The sequence below is a fragment of the Pipistrellus kuhlii genome, unplaced genomic scaffold (genome assembly GCF_014108245.1).
Source record: "Pipistrellus kuhlii isolate mPipKuh1 unplaced genomic scaffold, mPipKuh1.p scaffold_m20_p_12, whole genome shotgun sequence".
NCBI classification, from domain to species: domain Eukaryota; kingdom Metazoa; phylum Chordata; class Mammalia; order Chiroptera; family Vespertilionidae; genus Pipistrellus; species Pipistrellus kuhlii.
Genome location: NW_023425427.1, coordinates 6,732,185 through 6,758,940, shown reverse-complemented (window position 1 = coordinate 6,758,940; position 26,756 = coordinate 6,732,185). Strand labels below are relative to the sequence as shown.

The following is a 26,756-nucleotide window of genomic DNA, read 5'->3' as shown; positions in this document are numbered from 1 at the left end:
GGAGAAAATCCAAGAGGCATGCCCCGTCGTGCAAAATGTGGGCAGGAAGAGAAAGAGGAGACGTGACTGACTCAGAGGTTTCTGCCTGCAACGGAACAATGTTCCCTGATTGCAGTTTATCATTTCATATGAATTAAATGACTCAAGAAATCAGACTCACAGTCCTTTGTGGCTGGAAGGGGTCGCAGAGATCTCAGAAAGAGGCCACCAAGAATCTGTCAAGTTAAATATCATTTCAAGGCATTCGGCTGATTAGGAGCAGATCTCGGGGCAAGTGAGCCCAGGCCTTTACATTTCCCATCAAACCAACTGCTGGTTCCTTGGTAACCATCACAAAGCCCTTTTACGGGCAATTTGTGAAAGGTAAACATCATAATTCATGATTGGGCAAAGGAAAGAATGGGCCCTTTGCTTGGCATGAGTGAAAAGGAACAATTTCTCCTTTTCACAGAAGAGTCTGCCCGAGCTTAGTGTACAACACAGGTTAACTACATAGAAAAATATGTGCTAGAATTCCCCTCAGAATTGCAACATAACCATGGGTGTTCTGTTACCTCCAGATCTTTCCAGTAGTTTGAATTCAAAGGTTCAAACTCGCTCTCAGTGTTGGCCCTTAATTTGAGGGGTGGCGAGGGGGTGGGGGCAGGGGACTGCCAAATGCCACTGAGATATTTCCAAAGCAAAGTCCTTCCTGTTTAACTTAATCATAGTAGAATGCAGCCAGCTCGTTGGCCATTTCTTCTACCTATTTGGAGTGTTTGCCAATCACAGTTGCAGAAAGCAGTGGCATCTGGGAGCTATCAATTCTGTGTCTTTCCAGGATACTTGCACATCTCTATTCTTCTGGAAAAAAAGCACCTCTTTTCCTTGTGGCCACTCCATTCCCACCCTTAGTGCTTCAGGGAATGGACTGGCAGAGAAATGTCTCAGTGATGAATGTATGGCTCTTTCATTCAACTCCAGGAGAGGGAACTTAGCCTGTCTACACCCAGAAAGGCAGAGCATACATCTTTGTTAAGCAAGGTCCTCGCTTATTATGCTGAGTGAAATAAGTCACACAAAGAAGGACAAGTTCTATATGAGCTCCCTTACATATAGAATCTAATGCAGCTGAACTCATAAAAACAGAGAATAGAATGGTAGCTGCCAAGGAGTGGGGGAAATGGGGAGATGTTGATATAAGGGTACAAACTTCCAGTTATGAGATGTCCTGGGAATCTACTGCATAGCATGGTGACCAAATTATATACATTATACACCTCAAACTTACACAATGTCATGCCAATTATATATCCACTAGAGGCCCAGTGCACGAAATTCGTGCATGGGGGTGGGGTGGGATGTGTCCCTCAGCTCAGCCTGCACCCTCTCCAATCTGGGAACCTTCAAGGGATGTCTGACTGCCCATTTAGGCCTGATTCCACTCTCACAATCCAGGACTACTGGCTCCCAACCACTCACCTGCCTGATTGCCCCTACCCCTTTCTTCCTGCCAGCCTGGTCACCCTCCAACCACTTCCCTGCCAGCCTGATTGATGCCTAACTTCTCCCCTGCCAGCCCAATTGTCCCTAACTTCCCTCCCCTGCCAGGCTGGTCACCCCTAACTGCCCTCCCCTGTCGGCCTGGTTGCCCCTAACTATCCTCCCCTGCAGACCTGGTGGCCCCCAACTGCCCTCCCCTGCTGGCCTGGTCACCCCTAATTGCCCTCCCTTGCCAGCCTGGTCACCCCACAACTGCCCTCCCCTGCAGGCCTGATAGCCCCCAACTGCTTTCCCTTGCTGGCCATCTTGTGTCCACACAGTGGTGGCCACCTTTGACCACATGGGGACAGCCATCTTGTGTGTTGGAGTGATGGTCAATTTGCATATTATCTTTTGATTATATAGGATTATATAGGATCCTATTTCAATAAAGCTGGAGATAGAAGAACAAGAGAGAAACCTGCACTGTCTGGCCATCCATAAGCCAAGATGGTTCGTGGTCAGGTACTATCCCTTCCCAACTTGGAAAAACCACGTCCTCTACCCTTGTTGAAGTCGGTGTGAGTAGAGTAAAAAGAGGAGAAATAAGCTGAGGGGATGGGCAGACACATGAAGAAAGCCTAATTCCCCAGGTCCCTCTCAAGCATTTCCTGCTAAGTCCCTCTCAAGACGGTAAGGAATCCCCTTGAAAGCAAGGTTACATCCGCTCTTCCTCACCACCCCAGCCTCTTGTTTTATGCTGCTGTGAAGTAAGGGGCAGGATGTAAGGGGTTAAACTGATACTGCGGGCTCCGGGCAGAATTCCTCAGGAAGTTGCTAGGACTCATAAACCACAAGGAAAGGGTCCAGATTCAAAGGTCGTAAACTTGACAAGATTTCTGGTATTAGCTATAAAATAATGGCATTCTGGGAATCAAATCCCCTGGCTGACTGCTGGGGAAATCCCAGCCTGGCAAACAAGGAGCTGTCATGGCTTAATCGCTAAGACAAGTCCCTTCCTGGATAAGTGCGTGTAGGACGCAGAAGGTTTAACCAGTGGTCAGCGAACTGCCGCTCTTTGGCCCCTTGAGTGTGGCTCTTCCACAAAATACCATGTTTTTAGCAAAGGCCAGCTTAGGAGTACCCTAATTAAGTTAATAACAATATACCTACCTATTAGTTTAAGTTTAAAACATTTGACTCTCAAAAGAAATTTCAATCGTTGTACTGTTGATATTTGGCTCTGTTGACTAATGAGTTTGCCGACCACTGTACAGCACTCAGTGGAGCTCCTCCCAGATCATCTCTTAGATGTGGTTTTGGGAGGAATAGACAAGGCTACTCCCCCACCAGGCAGACCCAGGAAAAGCCTGAGGCAGCCCAACCGACGGATCAAGTGACCCATTCTGCTGCCGGGGCAAGGGGTGCTTGCTTTTCCTCCCCTACATAAGGTAGTCATTGCTATGGGCCCCAGCCCAGTGCACAGTACTTTAGTGTTTCCTCCTTTCTAAGTGAAAGTACTTAGTGTTTTTCCTTTCATATTATAGACTGTGGTTTGAGAATGGCAGCCGTTTAGTCATGGATTGCTAAACGAGATCATGAGAAGCACATCTGGATTTGATCAAGAGGAACGGAACCACGCCCGGGAATCTTGGTCTTGGAGCTGGAGACAGTAACAGGTTCCCGTTTGAGTTATCTCCCACGAGGGTGCCACTTTTGGTTGTCTGGAGGATCATTCCATTTCCTTAATGGAAGATGTCTTTCTTAATAGCATGTGTGTATGTATGTGTACACGCAAAGCAGCCAAATGGTTGAAAGTAGCGGGCTGCTGTAGCTCTTTGTTGTGGTCTGCCAACATGTTTTCTGTGCCTCTTTTCCTGGTGGGAATCATGTCCCCTCCTACTGCACTGCTGATAGGGTTGATCTGCCCCCAACCAATCATATGAGTAAGCCCCAAACCCAAGATAGACCAATCATCATATCCCATCTCCTGTTAACAGTGACTCATCCAACAGAGGGTCACATCCCCTAGAAGGAAAGATGTTCCCTGAACTGAGGAACTTTCTGTTCCTACTGAAGTTGCTAAGCTGTGGTAGCTGGGGCCCATCCCTCCCCACCACATGGCTTAGAGTCAAAGAAAATGGTGCCGCCTCGCACTTAGAAACAGGGCAGATAAAAGAGACAGAGAGAGAGAATCCCATGCATGGTGTTGAGTCTCAAGTCCTAGTTCCTGGAGTCCTGGGGATGCTGCTCTTGTGGGAGTTCCATCAACTCCCGCCCTTAGACCCCCATTCTTTTCAGCTTTCTGCTTAAGCTACTATGTGATGGGTTTCTGTCACCTGTGACGATGTCGAAAGGAATCTCATTAACATACACCTGATGCTGCAGCCTGGACAGAGAGGTGAGGACAGCACTGGTAGGCAGAAAAGGGTTTTACCTTTCACCTGAGCCCAAACTGCACAGGAGCATCTTCTCACCTATAACGGCAAACACAGCAACAGGTTTAAGTAGATGGCACAAGCTGTCCGTTCTCCGAGGTTCAGCTCTTAATTTGGACTAGAACATATTACATCCAACATATTACATCTCAGCCATATGATCACCAGGTGTTCGGGGGACTGGCAAGTGACCCCAAGGATCACTTCTATAGCTTTCCCTAGATTTCAGAAAGCACATCCTGTGGGTGAACAACAGGCATGGCAATAAAGTTCATTCCCCTTGTTAGCTCTGAACAACTGGCACTGATCCAGTTGTTTATGGGTCAGTGATGTTGACCTCAAAATCTTCTCAACATGAGAATGATGTTGAGAGGATTCTGAGGTCAGCAAGAAGCTTTGATGCATGTGATAGGCAAGGCTACTACTACTGGCACATAATAATACTTCGCTTATAATGATGATACTTAATCTGGCAAACACATTTGCCCAAACTGTAGCCAAGAACCAGGAAGAAAGGGGAAAGAACATGTATGGCTCGGCCTAGGTGGCTCACCTGTTGAGGGTCGACCTATGAACCAGATCACAGTTTGATTCTCAGCCAGGGCACATGCACAGGTTGCAGGCTCCATCCCAAGTAAAGGGCATGTAGGAGGCAGTCGATCAATGATTCTCTTTCATCATTGATGTTTCTCTCTCTCTCTCTCTCTTTCTCTCTCTCTCTTTTCACCTCTAAAGGCAATAAAAATATATTTTAAAAAACATTTAAGATGATAAATTTTATTTTCCCACAACTAAAATTAAATATTTTTTAAAATCACTATTATAATGTTCTGGAATTTGATGGTGGTGATAGTTGCACAAGCCTGTGAACACCCTAACCCTAAAAACCACAGAATTGCATACTTTAAATGGGTAAATTATATGGTATACGAATTTTATATCAACAAAGCTGTTTAAAAATGAGAAAGTCACTACTGATTTTAATATGACTATAACACTAAAATAGTTGAAACTCCTGGGGTAAGTAGTGATTCAAATATGCAAGTCCACGTATACATCTTTTCAAAGCTCCTCATCTCCTTTGGCATCCCCAAAAAACCGGCACATGTTCCACTCAGCTGTATGAAAAGGAGGCAACAATGACATCATAGGAAAGCTTCCCATAAAGTAAAATTTTTATCATAACCTCCCACTTTATCCCCTCCATCATGGACTGAATGTCCCAATGTGGTGATAGTTGGCGGTAGGGCCATTAAAACGTATGGAGTTCAACCATCACAGTGTTTATTCCAGAAGATCCTCCATCCCTGGCTGACGGATCCAGCCATTATATTTATTTATTAAGTGATGACTATTCCGTTCTATGTCTCATGAAAGAACCACAGCTGGGAGAGCACAGCCTTTTTAAGGGCAGGGGAGACTCGAGTGAGGACTACGCAACAGCCACAGAAGAGATGGATGTGGGGCAGGACTGAGCTTAATCTGCCCTCCCCACTGCTTCCAGGAGAATGAGGGAGGCTGCAGGCTGGCAGGAGAATGGGGAAGGGACAAGAGATCTAGAAATTCCTCTCCAACTCGGGCTTCCGCAATGCACTGGCAGGGGGGCATCTGTGAAGCGTCAGAGGAAGAGCCAAAACCAGATCAGCCCAAACGCAGGTCCAACCAGGGCCTCCAGGAAGTTCAGACTATCACCCTCCAAAGACCTGCCCGTCCTTCACCAAGGCCAAGTGTTCAACACATTCTTATGGTTATTATGCGCAGTGTCCATCTCAAACACTGGAAAAACAAATACTCAACCATTCAAATTTCACATGAAGAAGAACATAGTTCATAAGGGCTTTTAAAGACATATACCTTATTCCATTCGCTTGTGATTCGTAATATGATGCAATAATCATTCCCTGTTTTCAAGGGTGCATTATAATATTTCCCATAATACAGCCTGTCTCCAACGGATATCTCCATGGCATCATCTGGAACATGTCTGGCCAGTAGTTCTGCAGCCACGTAGCCATCGGTGTCAGAAGTATTGCTAAAGAATGAGGTCGCCTCTTCGGAATCACAAGAAAACGTGCTTTGGAGGGCCAGGGGAACCACTAACACCTGGTAGGAACTGGAAGGAAAAAGAAAATGTTTATCAGACTCTTGCTTAGGGAGTCATTCATTCATTCATTCATTCATTCATTCATAGTTGTTAAGCACTTGTTGTGAGATAAGCACTTTTCTGAGTACTGGAGCTGCAACTCTGGACAGAAAAAAAAAGTCCTTGCCCACGTGAGATTTAGTCTGACTGCTCCAACAGTCAAAGGAACTCCAGTTTTGACGCTGGGAGAGGAATGTCTTTATGTTCTGGCGACCGACGGACACCAAGGACATCTTTAGCTGACAGAAGTTGTTGCACACATCGCTGCCCTGGGCATACAAGCCACAAAGTGGATCTGATCAGTGATTTTCACGTGGGCAAATAAAGCCCAGCTGAGGGAAGGGTTTGGTCGTCACGTGGAGGCTGGCTGCCCTCAAGAGTTAATGTACTAAGTCTGCAAAAGGCTCCAGGAAATCACATGGTAACTGAACATGGAACTCATGTGATTTGCATTCCCTGCAGTTCACAGAAGGATAGTCAAGTTCGTGTGAAATCAATGAGAAGAAGGGTGAATCTCATCTGACAACATCCTGAAACAGCCAGACCGGCAAAATGTCACGTGTGCATTGTGAAACCGTTTCTAACTGTGGACACAGAAACACGTTAGCCAGCAGGTGTCATTTTGTCATGTGTACTCTTATGTATCCCTCCCAAATAGAAAACCTGTCAGTGAAAGGAAGTCTAAGAATAAAATGTCCCTGAGAATGAATCACGCCTTCCTTTGCGTTGCCCTCTCAGTATCTATCACCTGACTCCGGTATAGTCATTGTTTGAACATCTGCTTTCTCGGTCAGGCTAGAGGGCAGGGATTTGAATGATTTACTCTTACATCTTTGCAGCTCCTTATATTGGTCTTTGGCTGTGATTGACTCCCCACTAATGTTTCCTGAGTAAATTTCAGTAAAGAGAGAGAGAGAAAAAAAACAAAACAGCATGCATCAGATATGATTAAGGTAATTTCCAAAAGTCATTAGGCCACATAATTCCGTTTTACCCATACATGCACGCTTCCTGTTCCACACGTGTAATGCCCCGTAACCTGCTTGCTAAAGGCCCATGAGTCACCGGGCTGAGCACAAGAGCCCTCCCCGAGAGCAGGTGCTGGTTTGGAAAGTCTCCATTCCAAACAGCAGAGGTGTCCGCAGGGCCCTGGTTTCCACAAGGTGTTGGTTTACTCTCGGGCAAAGTGTTTTCTACGAAAGGGACAAGCTAACGCCTGCAGGGGAGTGAGCTGTCACTGTCATCGCCGGTGAGCATTTACTCGGCACTCCCTGCCCACAAGGAAGCACCTGTCACACACCTTTTCCTGGGGACATCAAGGTTTCCCGGTGAATCATGGCTGCGGGGAAGAAAGTAAAAGTGGCAGCAGCTCCATCCTGCCCAGAAGTGTATCTTCAGACCCCTCTCTTCTCTCCACATAGGTGGTGCTGCTCAAGGGCAAAGTCAAGGTTCACCTGAACTATCGGTGCATTGTCCACTGAAGGCGCCACAGTATTCGTGTGGCGGAAAGTTATAATAGCATGACCATAATCACCCAAGCTGCTTGATAACTGACAAATGTCTAGCCCCCATACCAGAACTACTGGACCAAGATCTCCAGGAGTTTCCCTGGCCCTTTGCTCAGTGGGCAGAGCGTTGGCCAGCGGGCCAAAGGGTCTCAGGTTCAATTCCTAGTCAAGGGCACATACCTCAGTTGCAAGTTTGGTCCCCAGTCCTGATTGATTGGGGTGCATATAGGAGGCTACCAGTTGATGTGTCTCTCTCACATTGATGTTTCCTCTCTCTCTCTTTCTCTTTTTCTCTCTTTCTCTCTCCCCCCTCCCACACCTCCATCCTCCCTCCCACTCACTCTCTAATGATCAATGGGGGGGAAAAAAAAATCCTTGGGTTAAGATTAAACAAATCTCCAGGAGTTAACTGAGAATTTGTCTTGCTGCTAACGCCATCCTGGTGACTCCTGTAATCTGTCAAGTGTGGGAGGCGCCACCATTGAGAGAGCCCAGGAACGGGCCGCATCATCCGCCCCAGGTCACCAAGGCAAGGAAGAAAGCCTCGGTCCCAGGGCCCCTGCCCCACCATGTGCCCCGAGCCACTACCCTTTCTCAATAATGCACAAAGCAGACCCAGGCCTGCCGTACACGCGGGCAGGGCTGCTACCCCCAGCTCAGATCAGACACAGCTGTCCGGCGGAGGACACCACCCCACTGGCCTGCTGGTAACTAGCCCTGATGATATCAGGGGAGCAGCTGTGGCTGTTGGAACAGGACTGTTCTGGAAGCACTTTTCCCCTCTTTCTCATCAGCACCCTCCTCTGAATGACTCACAGATCTCCACTTTCCTGCTTGGAAGACACAAAACAGGAGGGTAGTCTGTCATTTGGCTTTTCTTTTTGCCTGGCATCATTGTTTGTTCCAAATATCACATTTTCTCTGGCAAACGCTCTCGGGTAGTGATGTCACGACTTCTGTTGTGCTTATAACACAACAGAATTACAGTGCATCCCAGTCACTTGTCAGGAATCAAGAAACAGAACAACTCAGGCAATAGCCATCCCTGGAAATAGTAAACTAATGGGAAGACAGAAGAAGCCCAAGTTTCGTTATAAATGGACACACGTGTCCCTAGGTGGTTTTTTTTTTTTTTTTTTTTTTTTTTTTATAGTATCTCAAGCTTAGACTGAACTGACAGGTCAAGAGAGATAAAGCAACGTCAGTTAGGTCAAGCGTGGCAAGGTATTGTCATCTCCTTGATTTACGCCTGTGAGGTAGTTGCTCCTCTCTCCAGGCAAACCTCTATCTTCCTCTCTTAAAAAGGGGATAATTCTGCTTTTGTGACCCTATCATGACCTTTGTAAATAAAATGCTTAATTGAACACAATGTAGTCATCCAACCGAGGTAAATTAATTCCACCCTGCTGCTATCTGGGATTCATTAACTATGTGGTATTTCGCCCAGAACTCAATCCACGAGTGAGTTAAAAGAATTATCCAAATGACCTTTTCAGAAGCCACCCATCCTTAAATGAAGGGAAATATGTTCTGGTTTTGATAAATATAATGATGCTCCTGATTCATCGCCACTAACAGATATCCGTGGAGATGTGACATGTCCCAGACCCCCCACCACTGCTTGTCCAATGATCAAAGAAATGGACTTAATTTCTTGACCTACGATGCTGCCTATATGCTGGTCTCCGGTCCTTTGGAAGTCTCTGTAGCTGTTTGGAAGGGGACAGGTTGAAATTAAGAGTCCAGTCTGCACCCAACTGTTCAAGTGCTGCCGCCCAAAGACTCCTAAGCGCTCCCTGAGGATTCCCGGGCGGCCCTGGAAGAGGAGCTGCTACTGACCTGATAGGCCCGTTGCTTTCCTTGGCTTTCCTCAGCTTCAGGCGCGGAAGAGGCCCTCCGTGCACCGTGAAAAAATCTACTTCCGGGAGGGGAGGCTCTGAAAACATGTTGAAAAAAAGAAAAGAAAAAGTACGATCAGAATAAGTAGAAGCAGGAAAAAAGGGGTCCTCGCGGGGCCATCCAAAGGAAAGGCTTAACGTAGGGAGTGATGAGCATATTCGGATGCACGCCACAACATGGATGCATCTTGCAAACATTTACCCTAAGTGAAATGAGCCGGACACACAAGGACCAATATTGTATGATTCCTCTACTGTGAAATAGTAATAACGGCACGAATCCATAGACACAGGGAAGGAGATTAGAAGGTGCCAAGGACTGAGGAGGCTGGGACAGGGAATGTGAAGTTACTGCTTATCGGTCAACAGGGTGATAAAAACATTTTAGAAACAGGTGCTAGGCTCCGGGTAAGGACCCGAAGAGGGGCCGGCTGTTTGCAAAGCCCTGGGGACGTGGCCCTTCCGTTGGAGGCTTTCTGCCCCCGGCCCTCACCTGCCGCTGAGATGCTGTTTGGGTGTCTCGGTAAAGTGAAGTGGTTCTTATCACACATTTCCTGTTTTCAGCCCAGAGGGAGATGAACACTTCTATGGGAGAACCCTCAGAGGCTCTTAGTTATTCCTCTCTGAGCTTTCCGGGGATGAAAAACTCAGTCCTCCTAACCTTTCCAAACCTTTTTCTCCCTTTCTCACCGCCCCGCCCCTCGGTAACAGCAGAACAAAGCGCTCGCTCAGCTCTGCGAAGGCCAAGGCGCACCCACAGCCGAGCACAAAGCCCTCCGAGGCTCGGGCCACGGCCAGGGCTGGGCCTTCAGTCCTAAATGTGCCACCACCAGCAGGCTGACCCCATCACCACGTGCTTTCTGCTGGGCCTGCGCTAGGCCTCCTTCCCGCCCGAGACTTCTACAGCCCGCTTCACCTCCCTGAGGGACAAGCCTGAACTTCATCAGGTGCGCTCTTCCTCAGCCACCTTTCGGGGTGAAATGACGTTAACGTCTAGCCGTATTTCCCAAGGCCCTGTTTCCCAACCCCCCAGCTGCTGTGCTTGCAGATCTGTTCTCCTCTCCGTTAGCCTCACGGCTGATTTAAACCCGACCAGATTCCAGGCAAGAAATGGGTGGTGTCTGCAGAGTGCAGTTCTTCCCTCTGAGTGTGTAAGGGGGGAGGACCCAGAAGGCGACCCTCACAGCCATTCCCGGGTGTTGACAACATCCAGCCCCTTTTAGGAGCAAAGGAGAATCTGGGGCTGCCCTGTGAGAGAACTTTAAAGAGTGTGGAGGAGAGCAACGAAGGAGGCCTTGACCTGGAAAATAGTAAATATATTCTAAAGTCACAACAATTGAAACAGTAAGGTTTAAGCACAGGGCAGGCAAAGGAATGGAAGAAGCTGAGACAATCTTGAAAAAGACCCAAATAATTGGGGGGAAAAATTTTTTTAAATAAAAAAAGACCCAAATAAATGAATGAAAATAAATAAATGTGTGACATGAAAAATAAATGAATGAAAATAAATAATGTGTGACATGAAAAATAAATGAATGAGAATAAATAATGAGTGACATGAATAGTCTTCCCAGAGGTGACAGGAAACTGATAGGAAACTGGGGGGGTACTACCATGTGAAGTTAGTCGTACAGCATACATCCAAACCAATTCCAAACGGATCTAGGTTTACTCAGGAAAAGCAAAGATTTTAAGAAGCACTAGAAAACAAGAATTGATCTGATTTCAGCGTAGGGAAGGCTTTTCTTGGCATGACCAGAGGCAGAAACCACAAAGGAATCATGGAATTGATCACATGAAAATTTTAAAATGTCTAAATGTCCAAAGAATATTGAAAAGAAAACTGACGTGTAAATAACCTGGGGGTTGTGATAAATGGAACAAAAGATTAATCTCATTCATGTAGGCAAGCTATTAAAATCCATAGAGAAAAGAGGTAATGTAAGGGTAAATGTGTTAAAATTCCTCTCTAAAACCCACCAAAATGGACGAAAAGAACCAAAGAAGGAGAAACATTTATTCGTACAAAAACAAACAAACAAACAAAAAAACCCACAAAAATCCAGCATTATACTATAAAAACTTCAAGTAAATGCAAGGAATTAACACACATAAATAAATATGTATAAACAAAGATACCACAGTCATTCTTTCCTCATCCTTACCACTCCAGAGAGATCATGCTGCCCACTCAAGGCAGGATCAATTGAAATTGATGGCAATAGAAGAACTGGCAGCTTACACCATAAGTCATCAGCTATCACGCGGCTAGCTGCATCACCCCATTGATAAAATTTATGAGACTTGGCTCCCAGCAAGAAGAAACAATTTTTTTTTTCCATCTCTATATCAGCACTTAGCCTGGGTCTGTGTACATAACCAATCAATAACTGTGGACTGAATTAAGTTGTTAAGTTGCAGCACGCCCCTCCCCCACTCCTCGGCCCCACAGAAACGCTGGTCTGGGTTCCTCAGAGTTCCCATCGGTGAGATTTAGTTTAATGTAAGACACTCAGAAGGTAAATCCCATTCACTTTTCTTCTGGGAAATCAGCTGCTGCATTTTCCAGGGCCAATCCCCTTCCTTGCCTGACATTTCTGGTCAAATTCAAATGTCCATGATTGGACATTTCTGAAACAAAGCCATAGCTTCAACAACTACATGTGTCTCTAAACAACAACAACTATATATCTATATCTATATCTATATATATATATCTATATATATATATATATATATATATATATTCATTCATTCATTCATCTGATATAGAGAAACTTTCCCATTCACGTTTTCTAAAAGCCACCAAACAGATTTGCACCTCCCCAGCCCCTCTCACCCTCTCTCACTGCCAACACGTGCCCCTGTCCTTCCGCATTCCTAGATCCTCAGACCTCTGCTGAAGTCGGCAGTACTGCAGTGTATCTGGGGCACTAGTTTTCATTCTATTCCCATCAGCAAAAATTTGTTTAATGTAAGACACTCAGAAGGAAAATTCACTCACTTTTCTTCTGGGAAATCAGCTGCTTTGCATTTTTCAGACCCAAATTGCTTAACATTTCTGGTAAAATTCAAAAGTTCACAATTTTACGAAAATAAAGCCACATCTTAGGCAGGCGTACCTCTTCATATCAACATATAAGGTTCCCTTTTTTCCTCTTTTATAAAAGGGATTGGGGTCTTTCTCTCCCCCCCCCCCCCCCCCCAGCTATCCTTCACCCCCTTTCATGAGATCTTAACAGCTTGAATTTTTCCACTTTTTTTTTAAATTGCAAATTCTTTAAAGTAGGGTAGAGTTGGAAAATATGCTGAAGATCTAGCCCTTCAAGCAGCTCACCAGTGCTCCCTGGTGGCCATAATCACAAACACAGAAGGAATTTAACCAACACTCAGGTACACACTACCCAAAATTTAACCAATGGTAACATTTTGTTTCAGATTCCTTTGTAAGAAATAAAACAGTTACACAGAGGCCCCTTAGCACCCCTCTCCAATTCCATGTCCTTCTTCCTCTCTTTCTTAAAGTTCATCCCATAATGATAAAAAGGAATACTGTTCCTCTTTCTCCAGGCCCAGCCACAGCTCCGTGGTGACCCTGTGCATCCCAGTACCTTTACTTGACATGTACCTGTTATCTGGGTTGTTAGGGAGATGACCTCGGGAAGGACAGAAGACCAAGCGCCAATGCTGACACTGTAGTTGGTACCGGGACGCAGGTCCAAGCACATCTCCGGAGCCTGGCTGCTGGTAGTGATGTTAAAGGTGATTTCCTGGGCAAACTCCTTCTGATACCATCTCTGGCCCTGAATGCGGAGCTAGAACACACAGAAGTTCACGGGCGAATCACGAGCTTGAAGGGCTAGATCTTTACCTTTCTCATGAACTCTCTTGCTCTTGACTCTACAGTTCCTTCAAAACGCGAAATGCAATAAGTAAAGATTAGAGTCGCCACACCACAAATATTGTCGTTGCAATAGTATCAGTGTAATAAATGTATTTTTTTATATCAAAATGCACTAAAGGTCGAGGTGCCAAACACTGGCAACTTTCTCTTTCTTGTTCTCACATCCATGATACATAGTTCAACGTGGAAGTGCATTGGCAAAAGTTTAGAAGCAAAGCCAAAGATCATTTCCCTAGAAAGACAATTAAAAATCTGACATAAGGCCCTGGCTGACGTGGCTCAGCAGTTAGAACCATCGGCCCATGGACCTGAGGGTCTCGGGATTGAGTCCTAGTCAAGGGCACCCTGGGATGCAGGTTCGATTCCAGGCCCAGGTCAGGGCGCATGAGGGAGGCAACTAATTGATGTGTCTCCTCTCTCACATCAATGTCTTTGTCTCTCTCTCCCTCCCTCCCTCCCTCCCTCTCTCCCTTCCTTCCACTCTCTAAAAAATCAATGGGAAAAATATCCTCGGGAAAGGATTAACAACAATAAAAGTCTGAAGTAGGGGTTCCCCACAGCAGGATGTGAATTAGGATACCCTGAGCTGGTCTGGTGAAACCTGGGGAGGATTTTTCTCCTCTGCCCACCCCTTCCTGACATTCCCTATACTGTCCTGTAACATTCCAGTACCTGTGCCAATCCGCACGCATGCTTCCCTCTACTTAATTCCTTTTAATAACAGCTCACCCCATGACCTTTCACTTTCTTTCCGACAACCACATCTAGCTCCAAGGACCCCCTGGCCTCTCTGGGCAGCACATTCAGACCCTTGTCGGGGACACTGGTGTGGAGAGACACACACGCAAAAGCCTTTGGATGCCTACCCGGATCTGCCTGCACATCAGCCCTGCTCCAGGCTACGTGCTCACACCCATATCACCCCTCCTGGCTTTCTCATCCATCCCCAAGGCCACTCTTGTCAAAAAAGCAGCAGAAGTGCTCATTTTATTGCTTCTGGTTGTGACTGTCACTTATAATTATCCTATTCACAATGGCAGCTAAGTAAGCAGAATTTTGGGTGCTTTGATATTTTTTTAAACCTCCCACACAACCCAAACACCCATCAATAGAGTAACTTTCAGTAACTCACTAAATACATTTCCTTCCTGCCGGCTGTCTTCGTGTTTCTCCATCTCAAGCAGGTTTCATTAAATATTGAAGCGTTGCTGATGGTCTGTTTAACTTCAGGGAGTAAAGAAGGAGAAATCAATGGATGCCCTGTACAAAAATACTACCTTTTCATTTTCCAAGGATAAGCATTTACATAGAATGATTTCAGCAGTGTTTTAATTTACAAATGAGTGATAGTAACACACTTTTACATTTATGTAAAATCAGCCCTAATGAAAGATGTAGGATTACAAGGTGCCCAATCAGAAGATCCCTCTTTAAAATTATTTAAATCTGCCCGGCTGCTATGACTCAGTGGTTGAGCTATAACCCAGGAGGTCATGGCTCATTCCTAGTCAGGGCACATACTCCGGGTTGTGGGCTTGATCCCCAGTAGGGGGTGTGCAGGAAGCAGCCGATCAATGATTCTCTCTCTCTCCCTCTCCCTCCCTTTCTCTAAAATCAATAAAACAAAATAAAAACATATATATTTTTTAAATGCAATATTTAAAAAACACAACATTTTAAATATCTAATTATTCTGCAAACTCCCTTGGTTTACCTAAAGTTAAAACAGCAGCTCATTGTACCCACCTTGGACAACATCACTTGCACAAATAAGCATCAGTTTGCGATTCTGAGCTGAGGGCAACATTTCAGCCCGGAACTGAGAATCGCTGTGAGGGGACTGAACATCCCTATCTTAAGCAGTCAGACATTACATGATGGAAAGGGGGAAGGGGCTTGGCTTCTATTTGCTGGGCTTCCTCATCTCTTAGGATCAAAGTACTTGTTGGCCTCTGCTCTGCTTCATGGTAATCAGTCTAAAGTTAGTTCAGATCTAGTACAGTATAACCAACCCCAGCTTTTTTAAAATAAAGACTACTTTTCAAAACTCTGATATCAGATGTCTACCGCCTTCAATAATTATCCCTGGCCCTAGACTGAAGAGAGAGAGAGAGAGAGAGAGAGAGAGAGAGAGAGAGAGAGAGAGAGAGAGCGCGCGCAGACTTGCTAAGAAGTTTCATAGGAACGCTGTGATAATGAAGAAGTGATAAAGACAACTCCCAAAGCATCTGAAAAAGAAGTCTCATGGGAGCCAAGCCTTTATGTGTAAGTCCCGGGCCCGACAGGGTCCTACGAACGAAGGCAAGTTGGTCAACGTGAGAGTTCTTTATGGATTGGGTGGCTTTGCCCAGAGGAAACCTGTCCCACAGGTCACATGCTCTCCTCTAAATGCTGTAAGACAGAGTAAGAAGGTATAGATGATTCAGGGTAACATACTTCACTTCTGGATATAGACGGTGGTTTTAGAGATAAGTAGTAATGGCCCAAGGAACCTCACACTGATGTAACATACAAAAATGAAATAACTCCACTACTAGTTAATCAGTTCCAGGCTATACAAAAAGGTGGAAAGTTTCCCCGTTCATTCACTATGACTAGATAATCACACACCCAAACAGTACAAGGATAACACAACCAATCACTGAACACACTATGCCAAACTCACTTATTACTATAAATACAAAAATCCAAAATAAAACACTAGCGAATAGGCAGTAAATTCCAAGTACAATATATTATGATCAACAAGAGAGATTTATTCTGGGAAAACAGAGATGATCATTATTGGGAAAGCTATTAATAGATTAAAAGAGAAAATAACATGGTTATTTTTATAATTACAATGATTAATACATTTAATAATTGGGATTAATACATTCCTAACTAAAAATCTTAGTAAACTAGAATTTCATTTGATAGAAACTCCTTAATTAAAAGTGTTTATTAGAAGCCACCATGCTTATAAAACATACTCAGTAAAACAATGAAGCAATTTCTAAGTTAAGAACAATACAAGGATGCATGGTCTCATAACTATTAGTTAGCATTAGTCAGAAGATTCTAGACAATCAGAAAGAGGCAAGAAAAAAATTAGCTATAAATACCAGTAAGAAAGAGAACAAATGACGCAAATGCCAGTAAATCTAAGAGAATTAACTGGGAAAAAATATAAAATGGCTTGAAAACAGAAAAACAAATAATAGGAGTTTGGCAAAGTGCACACAACCACAAAAACATAGAAATCTAATAGTTTCTTATATAGCTGCAAGAACAAGTATGGTAGGCTGAATAATGGCCTCCAAAGATGTCCATATTCTGGTCCCTCCAATTTGTAAATGTGATTAAGATAGGGAGATTTTCCTGGATTAGTCACATGAGCCCAATGCAGTGACAAGGGTCCTAATAAGAGGACGACAAGAAAAACAGAGTAACTGGTTGGTGTGGCTCAGTTGGTTGAGCACCATCCTGTACACCAGAAGGTCTCCAGTTCAAATCCAGGTCAGGGCATATGTCCAGGTTTCAGACTCAATTCCCAGTAGGGGGCATGCAAGAGACAGCCAATCAATGTTTTTCTCTCAAGTGGACTTTTCTCTCCCTTTCTCTCTCTCTCTCTCTCTCTCTCTCTCTCTCTCTCTCTCTCTCTCTCTCTCTATATATATATATATATATATATATATATATATATATATATTTTTTTTTTTTTTTTTTTTTTTTTTTTTTACAGAGAGGAAGGGAGAGGGATAGAGAGTTAGAAACATCGATGAGAGAGAAATATCAATTAGCTGCCTTGTACATGCCCTTGACCAGAATTGAACCTGGGACCCCTCAGTCCACAGGCTGAAGGGTCCCAGGTTCGATTCTGATCAAGGGCACATGCCCGAGTTTCAGGTTCGATCCCCAGGAGGGGGTGTGCAGGAGGCAGCCAATCAGTGATTCTCTCATCATTAATGTTTCTATCTCTCTTGCCCTCTCCCTTCTTCTCTGAAATAATTTTTTTTTAATATTTTTAAAAATCTGGGTTAGAAAAAGATTTGTGGACAAAAGCAGAGGTTAAAATGATGAGCTTCAAAGATGGAGGATTCCTCCAGGAATGCAGGCAGGCTCCGGAAACTGGAAAGGGCAAAGAAGTGGATTTTCCTTTTCCATAAGACAGTAAGTTTGTGGGGTTTTTTTTGTGTTTTTTTGTTTTGTTTTTTTAATATATTTTATTGATTTTGTACAGAGAGGAAGGGAGAGAGACAGAGAGCTAGAAACATCGATGAGAGAGAGTCATCGATCAGCTGCCTCTTGCACACCCCCTACCGGGGATATGCCCGCAACCAAGGTACATGCCCTTGACCAGAATCGAACCCGGGTCCCTTCAGTCCCCAAGCAGACGCTCTATCCATTGAGCCAAACTGGTCCCGGCAGTTTGTGTTGTTTTAAGCCACAAAATTTGCAGTAACTTATACCAGCAATCAGAAAGTAAAACACCAAATAAAAAAAAATAGAAAAATTAAAAGATCCCTATTCACAAGAGAAGACACCATGAATATCCCTGGTTGGATAGTTCAGTTGGTTAGAGCATCATCCCAATATACCAAAGTTGTGGGTTTAATCCCCCATTCAGATTCAAGCTCTCTTTCTCTCTCTCTGAAATAAATAAATAAAGCCCTAGCCGGTTTGGCTCTACCTAGTTGGTAGAGCAGCGTTTTTCAACCGCTGTTCCGGGGCACACTAGTGTGCCGTGAGATGTTGCCTGGTGTGCCGTAGGTGCAGACAAGACAAGAATTTTATAATTTTTCACTATTTTGTTTACTTAATATTTCATAATAAAGTAATTATAAAATACTTTCTTTGTGTTTATTTGATTCCTATTCAAGAGAATTACTTTATATATAGTCAATATAGGCACAGAGTTAAATTTTTTAACCTTTTCTAATGGTGGTGTGCCTCGTGATTTTTTTCATGAAACAAGTGTGCCTTTGCCAAAAAAAGGTTGAAAAACACTGGGGTAGAGCATCAGCCTGTGGACTGAAGGGCTCCTGGTTCGATTCCAGTCAAGGGGACATGCCGGGATTGTGGGTTCAATCCCTAGTAGGGTGCATGCAAGGAGACAGCCAATCAACGATTCTCTCTCATCGTTGATGTTTCTATCTCTCTCCCTCTCCCTTCCTCTTTGACATAAATAAAAAATATATTTTAAGTATAAAAATATATTTATAAACAAATAAATAAACAAATAAATAAATAAATCGATAGATGAAACAGAATAGAACCCAGAAATCAATGTATCTATGCATGGGAAATTACAAATAGTGAAATTTCAAATCAGTGAGAAATAGTTATCCATAATGATAAGATCACATTAGGCCGAGACTGGTTTGGCTCAATGGATAGAGCATCGGCTTGGGGACTGAGGGACCTGAGTTCGATTCCGGTCAAGGGCATGTACCTTGGTTGCAGGCATATCCCCAGTACGGGGTGTGCAAGAGGTAGCTCATTGATGACTCTCCCTCATCGATGTTTCTAGCTCTCTATCTCTCTCCCTTCCTCTCTGTACAAAATCAATAAAATATATATTTTTTTTAAAAAGATCACATTAGAGAAACTCTGGGCAAAATCAATTGATATTGCCTCTGCATTCTCTTAGTACCTTGCAAATGCCTCAATTGAAGCACCTCATATCATATTAACCCAATGGAACAGAGGTGCTCTGAATAAGACATAGTTTCTGCCCTTAATATGTATTTCATCTAGGAGAAGAGTTACTCCCTCTATCGGTATAACAAAAATAGAAGAGAGTGCATAACAAATGTCATAAGGTAAATTTAAGCAATAATTAACATTTGGTAGATGCTTATTGTGTATTAGGAATTGTGCTGGTTCTCCATAACTCATTCAGTCTCACAAGTCTATGAGACTCCAGAGATGAGAAAGGTAATGCTTCTGGGAAAGGAGAGAATTAAAAGGAAGGACTTGGTATCCTTAGGAGACTACATGGTGATGGGGAAAAAGAACTCAGAGGGAAATGCAAGATTCTGCAAGGCAAAAGAGAATCCTTGAATAGAATACACAATTTTTCTCCACCTCTCACACACACACACAAAAAATAATAATAACACAACAAAAATATCCTCTAAAGAAACTGCATTTCACTCAATGACAGAAGAGGGCACTCTTAACTTAGAAATCTTATTAATCCTTTTAATTACCAATTATGACTAAGGAATTAATAGACATTAAGAAGAAACTTTAATCAAAACATTTCAAATAGCACCAGGTTGGTGTGGCTCTGTTGGTTGGAGCATGGTCCTGTGCACCAAGGGGTGGCAGGTTCAATTCCCGATCAGGGCATATACCCAGGTTGTGGCTTCCATCCTTCTCTCTTCACCACCCTTTCCTCTCTCTAAAACTCCAACTTAAAGAAAGAATTAAAATGACATTAAAAAGAAGTAAAAACATTTAATAGGCAATTGAAATGTAATATAGACAAAGATCCAACATATGTATAATTAAAGTCTCTAAAGAAGAAAAACATTGAAACAGTTAATATTTAAAACTATAATCCAGCCCTAACCGGTTTGGCTCAGTGGATAGTGTCGGCCTGCAGACTCAAGGGTCCCAGGTTCGAGTCCAGTCAAGGGCATGTACCTTGGATGCGCGCATATAACCAGTATGGGGTGTGCAGGAGGCAGCTGATTGATGTTTCTCTCTCCTTAATGTTTTAAAAAAAAACACTATAATCCAGGATAACTTTACACAAATTAGAAATATAAATACTGAAAGGGCCCACCCGATACCTGAGAAATATCACCCAGAACAATCAAGCCACGAAAAACTATTAGACTTTAAAGAAAAATCCTTAGCATCTCCACTCAAAGAAATAAATAAGGAAAGAAGAAAGAAAGGAAGGAAGGGAGGGAGGGAGAAGGGAGGAAGAAAAGCATAAGAAAGGATATAATAAATATGAAAGCAAACATTAATGACTCTGAGCAGGAGTCAGCAACTTCTTTTCTACAGAGTCAGTTAGGAAATATTTCAGGCTTTCTGGGCCATCAGCTGTGTCACAACCACTCAACTCTGCCTTCGTAGCACAAAAGCAGTCACAGACAATATGTACATGAATTCTTTATTTACCCCATGAGTATGGTCCTACCTAGCTGGATATACAATATCACTATCTTTTTCTTTTTTTAAAAATTACTTTCCCTGTTTTGGACACATTATAAATGATTGGATATCCCAAGCCAGTTTCTGGCTTGATCATCTGCAAGTATGAATTTCTCAGGCTAATGGTTTGTAAGACAAGTAGGCAAACTTAAGACATAACTCCTCCAACACAGAATAGTTCTAATATTTATCATTTTGTGGGAAAATGTGAGAAACAACATTAAATTAATTGTGGCCTTTGGCTATCTTTTGTTTGAACTTCAATTCTGTAAACAAGAATCAGCCATGGGGGAATATTTTATAAGGTCACCATAGAGCTGAAAGGATGCATGCTATTCAAAACCTACATCATAAACCACCCTCAGGGTTTTCTACCAGGGAATAGAGAGAAGAATGCTCTATCCCCCCTTCTTTTGGTTTTAATTCACAGTGAATGCTTGAGCTGTGGTCAAAGAATCTGCTTTTCTTATTGTTGGGCACATTCGTAGAATGCTGTGTGTGACAGTGGCTTTCTCAACACAGATTAGGTTAGGACCTCTTGGGTGGAATGTGGATATTATCATTCTTTGTTTCCCCTTTTTAATTAATTTATATATTAAATATACTTATATCTGACAAGCAATCTTTTTTATTTCAGGATAAGGAGCAAGAGATAGGAACATCAATAATAAGGGAGAATCATTGATTGACTGCCTCCTGCACACCCCACACTGGGGATTGAGCCCACAACCTGGGTATATGATCTGGCCAGGAATTGAACCATGACTACCTGGTTCAAAGGTCCATACTCAACTACTGAGCCATGCTGGCTGGGGTTTTGTTTTCTTTTTCCTTTTAAAAAAATCTTTCTTGTTGAGAATATTACAAATGTCCCCCATACCCACACACTGCCCCACTCCACCAGGTTCCCACCCCACCCCAGGCCTTCATGGCACTATTGTCTCTGCCCAAGGATTATGCCTATATGCACATAAGTTCTTTGATTAATTTCTTCCCGCTAAGAGCTGCAGTGAGTATGATAGAGACCTCAGAAAGACAGGAGCAGGATCCTCTTCTCCTGTTTACCGTCCAAGGGGGCAGCCTCTCCACCCGGTTGGCCATAAATTTGTCTGGGAAACCCCAGTAGATGTAAGAACAAAAGACCTTATAGAGACTTCTGTGTCCCTTCCCACCAGGGGGAGCTGTGGAGTTGACAGAGCTGTCCTCTCTGTGGCATCCTCACAAGGCCCCGGGCCTTTCTAAGGAACCTGACCTTCATTAGGCCACTGTTCTCTATGGCGGTTCCTGCGCTCACACACGGCCTGCTCAGGAGGCTCAGGAGGCCTCTCCGACCTGCCAGTGCAGACATAGTGCAGCTCACGTTTCTGATCCCCTTAGCTGTCTATAATGACTACCCTTAGGGTTCAGGTTTGGGGTGAGAGACAGGAGGCTTCAGAGAATGCTCAATCCATCACTACTGGGGAGCCCTGAGTACAACAGTCCATTCCTGGTCTGTACCCTCTGTGAGCCAGAACCCCTGTGTGGAAGGAAGGGGAGAGGTGGTAAGTTTCAGGCACCCGGGTCCCCAGGCGAAGTTGGTAGTTTATTAGGACTACAAACCAAGTCTCTTGACTTCCAGACGAGCATTCTTTATGGTCCCCACATCGCACAATTTACATATTTCGCCCGTGGTCCTGAGATACAGAACAGAAAGGCATGCAGACCTACCTGTAGGTGCAGTTGTTATCGTTATTTGCACTGAGTGCTGCTCGGGCGATCCCAGCAGGGTGATATTCACCGTGTAATCAGTTGCCGGGTACAGGTCTAAACACACTGCCGGAGCTCGCTCCCCCGTCGTGAAGTTAAATGACGCCGTGTGGTAGAAATCACTCAGATACCACCTCCGGCCCAGAATTTTGAACTGTCACGGGATGAAAAGAACGTGTTGCATTACCTTTTCTGTTGGCTTGCAGGTATCTAGACCAGAAGCAAAATACATATAAAGCAAGAAGCTTTCTTCTATTCGCGAGGACCCTGTTGTTGGAAGGATGTTTCATGCAGCAGCATGCTCACCTGGGGAAGGACTTGGCAAAACTGCCCTGCCTACTCTATGCAACTTTGCCCCCAAACAGCCACAGACCAAGCTTCGCATGCACAACTTCATCTCAGATGAGCAAGATGTCAGGCTATTCTAAGAGGATCCCTGAATGCCTACCCAGTGAAGGAGATTGCCCTAAAGCTGCTGGGCAAAATTATTTTAAATTCTTTTAATTTCTAAGGAATCCATAGATGAACCTCAAGGAACAGTTGTTGTTGTTGTTGTTTTTGTTTTGTTTTTTTAAAATATATTTTATTGATTTTACACACAGAGGAATTGAGAGGAACAGAGAGTTAGAAATGTTGATGAGAGATAAACATCAACCAGCTGCCTCTTGCACACCCCTCCACTGGGGATGTGCCCGCAACCAAGGTACATGCCCTTGACTGGAATCGATCCCGGGACCTTTCAGTCCGCAGGCCGATGCTCTATCCACTGAGCCAAACTGGTCCTGGCATCAAGGAACAGTTTTTGAACTTATGAGAACTACTCCAAATTATGCATTCAAAGCAACTGTGCAATGTTACTTCACTTTTTCTTTTCTAGTTGAGCTCTGGTTAAAAAAACAACAACAACAAAAAACAACAACAAAAAAACACACAATCATACCTCATCCATTACCAAACTCAAGTTGCAGGTATAATATAGGGACTTATAAGAGCAAATACATGTGAGGGTCCCGGAAGTCATATAATGTGATTATCCCTTGAACGATCAGTGTTACTTTAACTGGGTGTTCATGTGGTTAGTGTTTCCTCTGATGCTCATGCCATTGGCTATCCCACCCCCTATCCTTCTGCATCACTGTCATTCTTCCAGAGTCATCCAACACTCCGTCACAGGACTCATGGGAGAGCCCTCTCTCCCCAATTCCCAGCATTCTCTTGTGTAATTTAAATGTTTTTATCCATAAGTCATCAAAACCTGGCCTCAGAGTACCTTGAGCTCAATGCTATGAAGTTCTTTCACTGAACTTTAGTGACTCAGAACCACAGCCACATCCTAGACTGTGTCATCATCAGAGTTGCTCCACCAACATCTCACGACACCCTAATCGTCTGCACTGCTCACTCCCACTAGAGATGATCTCTCTCAAGAAACCCCCCAAATTTCCTCACTCATAATTTTCTATCAAGCTCTAGTCGGTTTTGCTCAGTGGTCACGTGATCTATTCCAGTCAAGAGTACTTCGGTTGCAGGCTCGATCGTGGTTGGAGCACGTGCAGGAGGCAACCAATCGATGTGTCTCTCTCATATTGATGTTTGTCTCTCTCTCTCTCTGTCTCCCCCTCTCCTTTCCATTCTCTCTAAAAACCAATGGAAAAATATCTTCAGGTCTGTTTAATTGTATAGTTTGACTTTCTAGGCCCCAATACATGATATGCTTTTGGTAAATGATTAATTAATTAATTTTAATTTCATACTTAGTCTACTCATTGCCAGATGATTTTCTAGGCACCAAAAATATGGCACAAAGAACAAAAACAAATCTCAGTTCCTGCCTGAGCTTATTCATAATTTTACTTGAGATTTGTGCTGTATAAAAAGTCAAGTTAAATGAGGACCAATAGCCATGCAATAAGTTTCTTAAAAACTCACATTCAAGTGTGAACTCAATAGCAAAATAAGCTGTAATTATTAAATGCACTAAATTATAATACATGTAAAATACCAGACAAAGGAAATGATAGCACGTAACCAAATAAGGTCTTCCTTCAATTTAGTCCCTCACTTGTATCCATCTCACATCTCACATCCATCGCTAGAAACAAAAACCAAACTGTCTAGAAGTGCATTTCAAGAGTGGTTTCAAACTTTGAATTCTCACTTGGAGAGCACCCAAACTTTTAAGTGACCCAAGTCTTTAATAAATAACATAAGAGATCTTACTTGGTACGTTTGTTCTGATCCAACTTTCCTAGAATGCCTGTTCAGTTTCAAACAAGCTTCATTAAATAGTGAGACATTGAAAATTCCATCATCTTCTAAGAGATCATCTAAAAAATAAGAGAGAACATATGAAAAGATTGCATCATCTTAGCAAAACATATTGTGGCTAATCACAATCGAAATTTGGACATCTTAATACAGCCAATAGGGTGTTTAACAGCAAGAGCAGTGCATTTGGCTTCAAGTCCTGGCTCTGCAACTTCTTAACTGCATGACCTTAGCTAACCCACTTAGCCCCTCCGAACCTGTTTCCTAATTTGTGAAATCAAGTAATCCAGTTTGCATCTCTTATGTCATAGGCTATTGAGAGAACCAAATGAAAAAAAAAAAAAAAGCATTTAAAAAAATTGCAGTAAACTAATAAAGCTGTGGTATTTTTAGAAAGTTAATCCTATCACTTGGATAGTCCATAAGTAAAATGCCATGTTTTAAGCATATCAATAGCCAGAAAAATCTGAGAATAGGAAAAAGGTGAATAAAGGCAAAGGCCATGGAATAGAACTCTCAGAATGAGTGTTTCCAACCTAGAAGATGACCAGAAAGCAGGTGACTAGTGAGATGTTTGTTCTCACAGCAGACAATACTCAGGAACCTGCTCATATGAGTCCTAGGGCAGTAAAGTAATCAGAAGCAGACTAATTTCACTCACTATTCAGAAAAAAGTAATTTTATGACTACTGTAGTCTAATTCATTCCACCAATGCTCCATTTTCTTAATGTAATCAAAAGAAGAGGTTAGCAATGAATAAAGAACTCACAGAGCCTGGGAGGATCACAGCTAATTTTCAAGGAAAAGCAAATTTCCTACCACACAAGCCTGCGTGTTTTCTCCAAGTAAGAAAAAAATTTGAATGTCTATCAGAGGGAAGCTTTTCATAAACACCTTTTATGTCTATTTCTCCTGCAGGAGTCTCTGCTACCTAAGAAGTAATGATGATTACAGTAAATTATTCTACTCAAAATCAGAACTGTCCACAGAATTGTCACCGTCACGGGCATTTGCAGCACAAGGCAATTAGCTGGGAGAAAATATTCTTGGTTATAAATGAAAATGTGGAAATACGGTTATGAGAGAGAATCTGAAGGCCTATCATGCGTTCTTCTTCATCTTCACAACTTTTATGTTACAGGTTTCCTAAGGACACTGGAAATAAAAACTGTCACATGTATGCAAATGGCTTTGAGGCGCATCGAATGTATGTTAAGAAATGTCACAGGTGGTCTATGTACACCAACAGAACATAAAGCAAAACTGCCATCTGCATAGTTCTCGTCTCCAATATGACTTTCCCACGTACAGCCATTATCATCTGGAGACCTTCTAAGGGGAGGCCTAGAACCTCCAGGTTCCATCAGCCTGGGCTGGCAAAAGCACAGACTGGGACTTTACTGCCTTCATAGGCAGTAAGATCATAATGAAGCCAGGCAACACTGAGCTGGCTCAAGAGTGACAATAATACCTATCAGAACAGCAAAATGCTCAGAAATAAAGCTCAGGGCAGTGAGTTTTCTCATAGCTGCTCTCCAAAGGACACCAGATCATCCATCTTACAGTAAATCCTTCAAGATGAGATCATTATGAGATAAGCACACAAATATTATCCAATAAAAAGTAAGGTCAAATGTAATGGCATCTGTGTGTGTGTGTGTGTGTGTGTGTGTGTGTGTGTGTGTGTATGCAAAGATAGAAATCACTGTGCAGAGAGATAAAACAGAGGAAAATGGAGAGACTTTGGTATGAAACATTAGAATGCAGTAAGGCTGAAACATATACCTGTTTAAATAATTGTTATACGTATTGTTATAAATCAATATAAAAATGAACTCTTTAAAGATGCAATACACATTAAAAGTATTTAGAAATGAGCTGGCAATAAAATGCCATGCTCAAACAATAACATCAGAAAAGCTAGAGGAGAAGAAATAAAAGGAAATAAAACATACAAATACCCACGTCTTATTCAAGGAGAAGTTAACATTATTTCCATCTTAATGCTGATAATCAGAGGAATACATATTCAAGTAGGCTGATTTTTGTTTTTTAATATGTATTGTAGAATTAAAGCAAAATCTATATTGTCTGAATCATTCAAAAAGAAACCCCGAGCAGCAAAAAGAAAACAATGAACATAACAAAGTAGCATAAAAAAGAATAAAATAAATAAGATGACAGAAGAAAAGAAAATTTTATCACAAACAACACTAATGTAAATTGCTTAACTACAA

At 43.0% G+C, this 26,756-nt stretch overlaps 1 protein-coding gene across 6 annotated transcripts in view; it reads right to left on the bottom strand.

Moving 5' to 3' along the window:
- The window catches only part of SUSD1 (sushi domain containing 1), a 77,273-nt gene that overhangs the window by 3,370 nt on the left and 47,147 nt on the right, over positions 1-26,756 (bottom strand). For 4 of the 6 annotated variants that reach the window (XM_045579911.1, XM_045579912.1, XM_045579915.1 and 1 more), the window contains 7 exons: positions 24,471-24,577; positions 22,212-22,404; positions 14,485-14,576; positions 13,077-13,263; positions 9,390-9,486; positions 5,754-6,012; positions 3,009-3,938 (listed from right to left, as the gene is read on the bottom strand). In XM_045579911.1, coding sequence (XP_045435867.1) covers positions 3,771-3,938; positions 5,754-6,012; positions 9,390-9,486; positions 13,077-13,263; positions 14,485-14,576; positions 22,212-22,404; positions 24,471-24,577 — 1,103 coding nt within the window. In that variant the 3' untranslated portion in view covers positions 3,009-3,770. Of the gene's footprint in view, positions 1-3,008; positions 3,939-5,753; positions 6,013-9,389; positions 9,487-13,076; positions 13,264-14,484; positions 14,577-22,211; positions 22,405-24,470; positions 24,578-26,756 lie in introns of those variants that run through there. The other 2 variants (XM_045579913.1, XM_045579914.1) reach the window with 1 other exon arrangement.